Source organism: Arachis hypogaea, chromosome 15 (assembly GCF_003086295.3).
Source record: "Arachis hypogaea cultivar Tifrunner chromosome 15, arahy.Tifrunner.gnm2.J5K5, whole genome shotgun sequence".
Lineage (NCBI taxonomy): Eukaryota > Viridiplantae > Streptophyta > Magnoliopsida > Fabales > Fabaceae > Arachis > Arachis hypogaea.
The window spans coordinates 152,237,695-152,250,833 of record NC_092050.1 but is presented as its reverse complement, the minus strand read 5'-3'; the positions used below and the strand labels follow the sequence as shown (position 1 = coordinate 152,250,833).

Below are 13,139 nucleotides of genomic sequence, written 5' to 3'. Positions count from 1 at the left end.
AGAAGTTGGATTTATGGAGAGAAACTTTAAAAGTGTATGGTTTGCGCATAAGCCGTAACAAGACGGAATATATGGAATGTAAGTTCGGCCGCTGAAGAAAAAAGCCTAATACAGAGGTGAAGATTGGAGAAAATATCCTATGAAAAGTTAAAATTTTAAGTATCTTGGGTGCATCATATAGGATAATGGAGAGATTGAACAGGATGTAAATCATAGGATCCAAGCAGTTTGGTCAAATTGGCGGAGTGCGTCTGGTTTCATATGTGACAAAAAAGTGTCTTTAAAATTTAAAGGTAAATTCTATCGCACTACTATCAGATCGGCTATGCTTTATAGTACAGAGTGTTGGACAGCCAAAGAGAGCACGAACATAAGTTAAGTGTAACAGGGATGAAGATGTTGAGATAGATCAGTAGTCATACGCGATTTGATAGAATAAAGAACGAAGATATAAGAGAGAGAAAGAGAGAGTTGGAGTAGCACCTATTGTGAAAATTAAAAGATGGTAGAATCACATCTCAGGTGGTTTGGACATATAAGAAGAAGACTGACAGAGCACCCAGTCAGAAGGGTGGATGAGATGGAAGATGGATAAGGGATGAAAGTCAGAGGAAGACTTACGAATACCATCCATGAAATGGTCAAATAAGATATATATGTAAATAATCTCTCTGTAGACATGATACATAATAGAGTTTAATGACGTCGTTTGATCCATGTAGCCAATTGTAGCCAATTCCACTTAGTGAGACAAAACTGTATTATTGTTGTTAGTTGTAAATTAGGCCAAACTATGCTGTGAATGATGTTTAGCTGACCATAGCTCATATATATGAAAGAGGATCAAACAACACAATCTCATCAAATCTTTTAACAATTATGGTATGAAGCCCTTGTTTATCCATGATTTTTTTTTATAATGATAGATATATGCTATTATTATCATAATCAAATTATGAGCAAGTAGCATTTCAAAATTTGTTATACTACGTAAAGAATTTATAGGGTATATCTCCTAAATTACTGTATCATTAAACAACTTATATGGAATATTTTTTTCGAAATTCACTTAGGAGTTTTACATCACCGGAAAAGCTATTCAAATTGCCCAATGTAACTGCACATTTTATTTCTCTTGCATCAATATCTCAACAACAAAAGTTTTTTTAAAAAAAAATTAATTACCATCAAATTGGACTAGTTTACTCAATCTGCATGGAACACGCATGGCGCAATCCCATATTTTTCACAATTACGGGAATGGATTTGGATCCTCTAAATTTTGAATTTCACTTTAGAAAGTAAAGTTTGATCTCTCATCTTTGAATAGTTTTTCTTTTATATTTTCTCTTGGTCCTACCTATGAAATAAATGGTGAGAGATCAAATTTTACTCTCTAAAGTAAAATTCAAAATTTAGAGAATCTAAATCATACGAAAAATCGTTTTAAAGAAATGATAGAACTCCGTGCAGACTTTGGGATGAGTGATTCCTTTCGAATTTCTTGTACTTACTGAGCTGTTAGCGTCAAATTCTCGCCTATAACAAAAAGCTTTGACTCACCATCCACCGATTCATCACTCGCTCAACCCATTAAACTATACATACCACAATAAAAATAATATAAAAAATAATTTATGTCAAAAATCATATTCTAATTTTTTATACGATCCTAAATATAAAAGTGTATTACTCTAATATTCTTCAAAAATAATAAGAATTTGTTAATTTTTGTATAACAACTGTAAAATAACTCTCATTTCTTTTTAAAAAATTTTAAATGAGATCTAGTTAACATTTTTTGTCATCATGAATTAGAATACTATATATTCTCATCACACAACACACATATATATTATATTTCACTTTGATTTACCTTAGTATGTATTAAAAAAAAACACACGCACATATATATATATTATCTTTCACCTTGATTTACCTTAGTATATAAAAAGAAAAATAAATTTTATGTTAAAAATTTATGCAAATCCAAAAAATATTTTTGCATGAAAAAACATATTAAAGATATAATTATTCATGTGCTTTCTTTTATATATGAAGTTAAATTTAAAAAAAATAATATTATAATATAGTATTATAATTTTTATATCTAGAATTTAATTCTTATTGAACATTTTTTTGTTGTGAACTTACTCCTTTGCCTTTTTAAAAGGAAAATAATCTTTATAAAATATCACATTGAGAGTGATTATGACTTTTTCCTTCTTGAGCGAGGTATTTATAGGCTTGTCACTACTCTTATGTGTTGTACCATATCTAATGAAAGGTAGTTTTTTGAAAATTATAAAATATATATTTGATAAATCAAATTAAAAATAGATTTAAATAAACAAACACCAATAATTGTGTTTAATAAAATAATTTTAAAATTTTAAAAATTATAATGGATATAAATATAAAAATAAATTTAAATATTTATTAATGTAATATTATCTTAAATTTTTTAATTTTAATAAACATAATTAACTTTAAAAAATTATTTTTTAAAGTGCTTTTAAAAACATACCTATTATTTAAAAACTGTAAGTACATGATTTTTTTTAATTACTAAATATAAAACAAAATGTTTATGCTTAACAAAATGTTTATGCTTTTAAAAAGTCTAATCATATTTTCAAAAACTTTTACCAAATTAAATTTTAGAAAAGAGATGACAACATTAAAAATCCTTTTTAACCACTCGTCAAAATATAAATCCATAGGCCATTTCCAATCCAAACCAAAAATAATGTCATAGATTACACGGCACTATAGTATAGCAAATTGACAGCATATTATAAACACTATAAAGTTTGTAAATTAAACCATGACTTTACACTAGTGTTTCCTATATACATAGAGGCAAACTATGATATGTGATTAACAATATAAAACGGATAGATATATAGAGTTGCAAGAAAAACCAAAACCATCTTATCTATATATGGGCTGATTCAATGTTAAAGTTTATATATAAAAATTTAATAACAACAAAAGGATTGTCCATTCTTTGCGAAACAAGGTCATAACTATTTTTAAGCCCAACAGATTCAGGCCCACAATTCATTGCAAAAATGGAGAGAGATGGAAAAAGAAAAGATGTTATCTCTTGATACCATGGCCAATGAGCCTTGGCTCTAATGGCATATCTCCTCCTTCCCACTTCAAAGGTCTAGGGTTCAAATCCTAAAGAATGCAATTGAGAAAAAATGTGATAAAATGTGTGAGGAGTGTGTGGGTGTGTTGTGTACCTAGGATTGGGGGTTGTCCAATCTATTGGGATACATAGGATTAGGGGTTGTCCAATCCATCGACAAAAAAAAAAAACAAAAAAAATCTCTTGATACCATGGTAGAATAGTCAGTTCATTGTATACCAACATAAAAAAAAGAATATTCAGTTCATTCATCCCGTTTAAATAAGTATCGTGAATTTAAAATCTGTTTTGTATATGTGATAATTCATTGGATAATATGAGACTTCTAAATAGAGATATAGGGTTTTGATTTGGATTGAAGATTTTTTGTTGTTGTCTAAAGCGATATCAAAAAGAAGAAGGTATTTTTTAATTTAAGGTGGTTTTTTTTTCTAAGATGGCAATTTGGTACGGATGGTAAGAAGATGATCACAAAATAACTTTTTAATTTTTTTCTATCTTTGTATCTATATTTTATTTAGAGATAATTCTTTTACTGTATATAATTTTCTATCTGCGTCTGTTTGGTTCCACATTTATATCTTGAGACGAAATTCAAATAGAGTCTAAAGCCTCTAAATGGCAACAAAAATACATACATGACCAAAATCATACACCGCAAATAAATAAATAAATAGTTAATCCAATATGATCCGACACAGGTTATTGCCAAATCTTATGCCTACCTGGCTACATATATACCTCCCTACTTCCTATAGATTTTAGAAGCTATGATAAGCAAAATAATGGTTATAGAGGAGAAGATTCTGATCTTCTGAAGAGAGAATATAAAATAGAATAGATGATAGATGAGGAGCAGCGGTTCCATCAAATTAATCATGAGGTTATGTAATTCATTGGTCATTACTCGTCGGTATCTAGCTTGTGCATAAAATATGAATAATCATGGGCCATATTTAGAGAATTTCAATAGAGTATTTTTGGAGAATTATTTTTTATATTTTTAAAAAATAAATCAATTTAGAATTAAAATGTATATTAGAATTGATAGATAAAATGAAACTAGTCTCATTTTAAAAAAATTGTTTTATTTTAATAAAAAATTAGTAAAATTTTATTATTTATATAATTATTTTACTAAGTAATTAAAAATAATATAAAATTCTAATTAAATAAAATTAAATATTAGAGTAATAAATCTCACTTTTAGTTATACATGCTGCTCATTCATTTTGCAATTTGCATACCTCAATATTAGATTACATGCTGAATTTAGTCATTTATAGAAGCATATTATTCAACACCAAGGCCTAGGTAGGATATATCATATATGTATTCATATTTGTTGTATCTGCTTGCATTTTTCCATACTGAGGAAGGGATATTATCGTTACTTCTTGGTTCTGCCAAAGAGAACATATATATAAATTTGGATTACATATTAAACAGGTAAACTCCATGTCACTGCAGGATAACAAATATCACATATTTAATCAAGTTCCAACTTAGCATAGTTAATTTATAGTTATTAAATATAGTAACAACAAAAACACCACCTGGGCATTTGGTCTAGTGGTATGATTCTCGCTTTGGGTGCGAGAGGTCCCGAGTTCGATTCTCGGAATGCCCCTTTTATCAAAACCGTTTTATTGATATATCTATGGGGCAATCTCGTAATATCACTTCACAATTGCACCAGGATTTGCCTTATCCTCTTTTATCTTCTTCGGTTCTTCCTTCTTCTTCTGCAAATTCATTCACATTTCCATTCTAAAAAAAGAGAACACGAAATTTTTTTTTTTTAAAGAAAAGATAATAACAATGGCAGCAACGACCGCACTTTCAACACTAACATTATCTTATCCTACACCCTCCTCTCCTTATCCTGCGCACCCCCTCTCCAAAACCACCACCGTCCACTTCCCCTTCGCTACAACAGCCACCACCACTCTCACCCGCCGCGCCGCCTCACTCGGCCCTATCTCCGCCGTCTCGGCGCCGGAGAAGATCGAGAACCTCGGTGCCGAGATCTCCGGCCTCACATTGGAAGAAGCCAAGACTCTCGTGGACTATCTCCAGGACAAGCTCGGCGTATCCGCGGCGTCGTTCGCGCCTGCCGCCGTGGTGGCCGCACCGGGCGCATCAAGCGGCGGAGAAAGCGCCGCTGCGGTGGAGGAGAAAACGGAGTTCGACGTGGTAATTGAGGATGTTCCGAGCAACGCGAGAATCGCAGTAATCAAAGCGGTGAGAGGATTGACGAGTTTGGCGCTGAAGGAAGCGAAGGAATTAATCGAAGGTTTGCCGAAGAAGTTCAAAGAAGGAGTTTCGAAGGAAGAAGCTGAAGAAGCTAAGAAGCAACTTGAAGAAGCTGGTGCTAAGATCACAATCGCTTAGTTAGTTTCTTTTTTCTTTTTTTTCTATTTCTAAATTTCACATTAATTTTTGTTTTCATAGGAAAATGATGTTATTTAATTAATTAATTAATCACGGATCATCCTATTTTTCTTATGACTTTTGAAGTTGTGAGTATTTAAAAGAAATATGGCCCACTTTTTTTGTTCTTGGATACGCTATATGTCTTAAATTATCATTGAATTATTTGAAAGAACTAGGGGTGTGCATGGAAAGAACTAGGGGTGTGCATGGCCCGATCCGACTCGAAGACCCGGCTTGGTCTCGAATACTTTAGGGGCTAATTTGATGTGATTTCATTGGGTCTAGGGTCGGGTATGAGTCTCAAAAGTAGACTCGGTCATTATTTCGGGTCGGGTCCGGGCCATAGCTCGGGTCACCCGAAATCGGCCCAGTGGCTCGGTCATCATATACAATTAATATTTTGTGTTATTAGTGATGGATGATGGCTATTATTATGTGAAATTTAAGTATTGTAAACCTTAATATTTGTGTTATTAGTCATTATATATAAGACTATAAGTTAATGTTTTATGCTTAAAATGCATAAGACTTTAGACTAATGCATAATTTTGTGTTATTTGTATTGATTTAAATATTTGGTGTTATTAGGCAATATTAGTATTGATTATGGTTATACTTTAATTTTAGAGAAGAGTTACTTTTTATTATATTTTTCTAAGTGAATTTTACCATGTCAAATAATGGTTGGAGTCTTAGAAATTTAGATATTTTTACATGCTAACTTACAAGAAGGTATCAAGGTAATATAATGTTAACGGCCCGGTTTTCACCCGGTATAATCGTGGCCCGAAAGTGTATAGATTTTGTCAGGTCTAGAGTCGAGTTCGGATCTAACAGATAGACTCGGTATATATTTCGGGCCGGATCTGAATCACATCAAACCCGGTTTCACCCGATCCATACACACCCCTAGAAAGAACTACATGCAATGCAATTAGAATGAATTTTACGTAGTGTTTTCTGTTGTAGCTGATTATGGCGATGGTATGTAGTGTCTAGTGTGTATATCCATCTATCATCCTTTTTCCACTTCTACTATAGTGCTATTACTTGTCTTTGACTTGTCCATGAGTTATATCCTTATCCAAAACTTTAATCTAAAAAGAAAAATGTTATTTAGGTTGCATTTGTTTTTGTTTATACAGGAGAATTTTAAAAGGAGCACACAAATATAAAATTATGTTTGACAAAAGAGATATGAGAGATAATATGTTTAAAAATATTAAATTAGTTTATTTTGTGTTCATCCTGACAAAAAAAATAAATGATCATTGTACTCACGCAAGATGCTTTTTGTGTGATAAAAGCATAGTTGTAAAAACCGGACCGGACCGGCCGGTTCGACCAAAAAACCGGTGAACCGGACCCTATACCGGTCCGGTCCAGTATTTGAACCGGTCAAACTCGGTATGAACCGGTACGAACCGGTCAAAACCGGTGAGGTGGTCTGACCGAACCGTTTGGAAGAAAATATTTCCAAAATGCTTGAGGTAGGGTTCGAACCCTTGTCCTCAAGGAAACCAAAATGCTCCATAACCACCAGACCATTACGTTTTCTATTAAAACATATGCAAATTATAATACATATAGATATCTTCTATCAAATAGTTTACTTTTATTTAATTTATTTTAATTTTAATTATAAATTCACTCCTTCTTAAATTAATTATATTTTTATTTAACAATAATGATAAACTCACTTATTTTTTTATAATTATATAATATCTATTAATATTATTTTTTAATAAATACTTGTAGTATATAATAGTATAAAAGATATAAACTAATTAATAAATTATTAAAATTTAAAAATAATAGTTATTTTAATATAAAAACAAAATAAAAATATTTATGATAGAGTAAAAATAATAAAATATTTATTGTTCATGTTCCATATTGTTTTAAAATAACTTGATATTTTAAAATGTTAGTAAAAATATGTATTTTAAATTTTAATTTTAAACTTTTAACTATTTTTTATTTTTTATTTACATAGGACCGAGTCAACCGGTTCAACCAGTAACCCAGCGATTGAACCAGTGACCCAGTGACCTGACCGGTTCGATCACCGGGTCGGTTCTGACAACTATGGATAAAAGTATCCTATCTTTAGAGGATTGGAGTGCCACGTAAAGTACTTTTGCCGCATGAGAGCATGTTACGTGAGTACAAATTTAGTTTCGATTAGTGTGAGTACATATGTCAGCGTTTTCATCTTTTATAGATACAAATGGTCATTTATTCTTGACGAAAATGACAACTTATTTTTTTTTCTTTCTTTCATTATTAATAAATTAGATTTTCATAATTTATTATAGTTTATCACCAAACAAAATATAAAAATACAAAATTTTGTATCTATATCATTTATATCTTGTTCTCATGTCTTGTCTTGTTCTATTCTTAAAAACAAATATAACCTTATATAGATTTATGTTTTTTAACAGTTAAATTATTTGAAACTAGACCAAGTGTGTTGAGTGGTTAGTTCATTTAGTTCACTTCTCCTCAAATAAGTATATGTCCTATGTATACAGTAACTCAAACCATTTTTAAAATTTAGATTTATATATAACGAATTAATTTTATTTTCTAAAATTGGAAGATATCACAAAAAAAAGTTAAAACTGAAAAATAAAATAAATAACAGATTTTTAATGAGATGTTTTTTTTAAATACATGTATGTTGGTTTTTTTGTTTTTCTTATTTATTATTTAACCAACCAATTATTCTAATGGTTAATGATTTAAAATAGTAAATTATTTTATTAGATTTAATTCCATTAGAGTTAAATATAATTTTGGTTGAATTAAATTTCTTATTTTTTAATTTCATTGATTCAACTATTTTTTTTAGAATTTTTTTGTTGTTCATATTATTCTCTAATAGATTAAGGACTAATCTGTTGCAAATCTGAACTTTATTTAAGGGTCTGTTTGACTAATAAATTGCTACGTATATAAAATGGGATTTAAATCTTTAACATTTGTTTAAACGGACGAGTGAGCTGACCACTCGACGAACTCAAATTGATTACTTTTAAAAAATCTTTATTACATTGCGTTAGGGAAAAGGATCCAAGATTCAAAAAGTTTTTTTTTGTTCAGATGGAGCTGAATGTTGTTTTACTTATTTATATTATTAGGCTTTGTGTATGCTGGGCTTCTTTATTCATTGAATCATGTTATGCTTGTAACTCTAGAACAAGTTAGGTTGACATATCACAAATTCACAATAAATAAAAAAATAGTCTAGGACCATGGAGTATAGCTATCACTCTTTTCTCGTTTTGGGAAGCTTTGATTCTGCCGGCAGGCTGGCTGTTTTCCTGTCTCTAGGCCTGCTGTCGAAGGACTACCATTCGCCCTGCTCTTTCATTGGCGTAGCCCAACTTCCCTTCTCATTTTTTTCCTCTAACTTCTTAGTGTGTGTTTGGATTATAGTTTACAAACGGGAGTTTGAATAAAATTAATTTTGTAAACTTGATTTTGATGAAAAGTAAATTTGTGTTAAAGTGATTTATATTTGGCAATTTTTACATCAAAATAAATTATAGTAAAATAAATATTATTTGGATTATACTACTCAAAATCGCTTTTAGATAAAAAAATTACTAAAATAGACAGTTAGACACCAACTTAAATAATTTTTGTATATCTTATCATTTTAATTTAGATAATTGAATAGATCTTATTAATTAATTCTATAATAAAATTAATATTTATACACTCAAATAAAAATAATATATAAAAATTGACAAAATATATTTTTAATTAAAACTAACAAAATATAAATTTTAGAGAGTACTAAGAATAATAAAAAAAATTAAATATTTATCTTGGTAGTAATTGAAATAAATCAAAAAAAATTTATGATATTTTTAGTACTCTTAGTACTCTTTTTTAGTATGCTATAATTTATTATTATTATTATTATTATTATTATTATTATTATTATTTACAATTAATTTTTTGTTAATTTACTTTACCTAATAGAATTAATAAATCATATTACAAAAAGATAATAAAAATAATACAAAAAATTACAATTATAAAAGTGTATAATATCAAATAAATAATTAATAAAAATAAAAATAATAAATAATAAAAAAGAGAGTTCATGTAAACCAAAAATAATAAGAATTTTATAAATAATATAATAACATGCATAAAGGATAAAGTTGGTAAAAGATAAATAAAGATGGAGTATTGATGGCTAAAAGCCCGTTGGTGAAACGTAGAAGCTTAAAATTGTAGCTTCTGTAACCGTGGTTTTGAAAGCAAAATCACTTCTGCGTTCATGAATAAAAATTTTGCCAAACCAAAAATTGAAGTTTTCAAGAAGGTTAAACGTGCTTCTTCTCTTGTAACGCGTTTGTCGGTTTCTTTTTAGTACGACCTACTAAAAATATCAAAAATATCTTCTCATAAAAGATTTTTATTTAAAAGTATGACTTATTTATTTATCTACACTTTAAATAAAGATAACACGCCAATGAGTAAGAGCTCAAATGGCATAGTTTCCCCATACTCAATTAAGAGGTTGCGGGTTCGAGTCTCCTATCTTTGGTAAAAAAAAAATAATAATAAATAAAGATAACACTTTTATAACTAAGATAACACTTTTAATAAAGATAACACTAAGAATAAGACACAAATAATAGAAGAATTAACTTCTAAAGACAGGAATTCTTTTTTATTTCCTTGGACAAGATCTTGTATAAATCGACATTTTAACCTAACTTTCTGAACTCAGTTGATTGTTGAAGTAGTAGCTCTAGATCAAGAGCTGGATGCTTACCTTATTATGAAAAAGGTAAAGACTTTTTTTTATAGATTCAGAGGTGAGTAAGGGATGAAAATGGAAGACCTAAGAACCCCAACTCATATCGTATCAAGAACTTGCCATTGATTATATATTAAGTCTGGACACGATCAATTGAGACAGAAGGGAGGGCTGTGAAGCAAGAGGATTGCATTAATCAAACAATGTCAACAGATAGAGATGAGCAATTATGCGTTGATATCAATACAAAAAGGAGATTTGCTAAACTAGCAGCTTTAAAGTAATGACATTCGGTTGATTCCTAGCTGACAAAAGTTCTAAAACTAGTCTCTTCGATACATAAAAATTAATGTTCTTTTATTTTATTTGGTGATAAATTATAATAAATTATAACATTCTAATTTATTCTATTTTTTCATTCAAAAAATTTGAAAAAAAATATAATAATAAAAAATATAATTATAAAAAATTAACAAAAATAATAAAAGAAAAAATTAAATTGTATCTCTTGTTAGTATTTCTATGTCTTTTTTATCAAGATAGATACAAAATACAATAATTCAGTGTCTCTAAACACAATATCTCTATTCATATCTTATTTGCTAAATATAATTTTGTATATCTATCTATATTTCTGTCTCAATGTCCCACACTTATAAAAAAACACAATCTTATATTCTATACATGCCCTATAAATCAATTGACTAAAAGATTCAACAGGTAACAACAATTCAAAATAATGAGCACATGTATAATTCGGTTATAAAAAATATGCTAGTGAACCCTTTTCACACAATCACTATGGGAGGTTAGTAAAATATCGAGTCAAAAGAATAACTAAATAAAGTACGTTCCAGACTCCACACTTTATACTTTTTTAATTTTGATATTGAGAGAAACATGGAGTATAATTGGATTATGGGAGTGTAGGAAATTTTACGAGGATGTGACGGCTATGATCAAGAAATCGGACAGTCCGATTAGAGGCTTGACATGTACACAAATCGGACCACCTAATTTGCGCACTCTCATCCACGCGTCAAACATGCATGCACCCCGACCCCTCCTACTTGTATACACTCCCGTCTGAATACCCCAGCCCCTCTTTTCACTTTCGTTCCAATCCTCTCTCATTCTCCAACCTCACCTTCACTTTCACTCTCTATTGATGAAATCGGACCTTTGAAGAAAAAAAAATTGACCATTAACGAAATGTCAAGAAGAAGGAGAATAAAAGACGTCAATCGTCTGCTAGAGCTCTACATTACTAATTATCTTGATCATCCTAATTATGTAAGTTTTTATTTTTAAATATTTTGATTTAATTAAAATAATAGTGATAATGTTAGAGATTAATAGTTTATTATAGTGATAATGTTAGAGATTAGTAGTTTATTATGGTGATAATATTAGAGATTAGTGTAGTAATAATTTTTAAATATTTTTATTTAATTAAAATAATAGTAATAATGTTAGAGATTAGTTTAGTAATAATTTTTATTAAGATTATGGATGTATAATAATAAATTAATTATTGTTATTAATAAATTGTAGTAATAATTTTTATTAAAATGTGTAGGTATGATAATAAAATATTTAATATTAATTGTTATTAATAAATTTATTGCAGTAATAATTTTTATTAAGAATATACGTGTGATAATAAATTAATTATTATAAGTTGTTATTAATATAATAATAATTTTTATTAAGATTTTTTTTTTTTACCAAAGATAGGAGACTCGAACCCGCAACCTCTTAATTGAGTATGGGGAGACTATGCCATTTAAGCTATTACTCATTGGTAATTTTTTTTTTTTAAGATTATATGTGTGATAATAAATAAATTAATTAGTATTAATTGTTAGTAATAAGTTTATTGTAGTAATAATTTTTATTAAGATCTAGATATGATAATAAAATAATTATTACGAGTATAATATAGAAGATATATAAAAATTATTGAATTAATTATTTTTATTATGAGTATAATATAGATAATTAATAAAGGATCAATGATTTATTATTGCGTGTTGTTAGAATAGAATAGAATAGTTATTTGAGATTGCTTGTTATGTTGGAAGTGTAAATATTAGAATAGAATAGAATAGTTACTTAATTAATGTATTATTATTATTATTATTATTATTATTATTATTATTATTATTATTATTATTATTATTATTATTATTGCTATATAAATAGAAAATAAGGAATAAGAGTTATTATTATAAAATAATTTGATTTTAGACATTAGAATATGTAATTTTAATGTATCTAAAAATAATTAGATTTATATTTAAGATTCGTTTAAGACTTATTGATAACTATTAGATTGTAAAAAATATAGATGTGAATTTTTTGTAAAATAGAGTTAGTGTATTTTGAGTAGTTAATAATATAGTTGTTAATATGATTATGTTTTACTGGTTATGTGATAATGAAAATTTGATTCTGTTAAATTTAATTTGTTAATTAAATAAGGTAATATTTGTTTAATGTGGTCTATGGCTACGTTTTGTAGGATTCATAGATGTTGCAATGTGACCACTACATGCCGCTGGATCCGTACAATCAAATTGTGAAGGGGCATTTACGGGAGACTGGCTTTTATCACATTTTTCATATTGGAGTCGTCCAATGTCAGTTGACATTGGTTAATGCTCTGATCGAGAGATGGTGCCCTGAGACTCACACATTCCATTTTCTAGTTGGTGAGTGTGCTGTGACGCTGGAGGACGTGGCGATAATTCTTGGTAT

General features: G+C 28.7%; 1 protein-coding gene and 1 non-coding gene across 2 annotated transcripts; both read left to right on the top strand.

Annotated features, from left to right (window-relative positions):
• Window positions 1-4,715: 4,715 nt before the first annotated feature.
• TRNAP-UGG (transfer RNA proline (anticodon UGG)) lies at window positions 4,716-4,787 on the top strand. The gene has a single exon. It is a non-coding gene; the product is annotated as a tRNA-Pro (tRNA).
• Window positions 4,742-5,697, top strand: LOC112751393 (large ribosomal subunit protein bL12c). The gene has a single exon (XM_025800520.2). It carries the CDS (start codon window positions 4,979-4,981, stop codon window positions 5,549-5,551), a length of 573 nt encoding a protein of 190 aa, XP_025656305.1. The 5' UTR covers window positions 4,742-4,978; the 3' UTR covers window positions 5,552-5,697.
• Window positions 5,698-13,139: the final 7,442 nt, after the last annotated feature.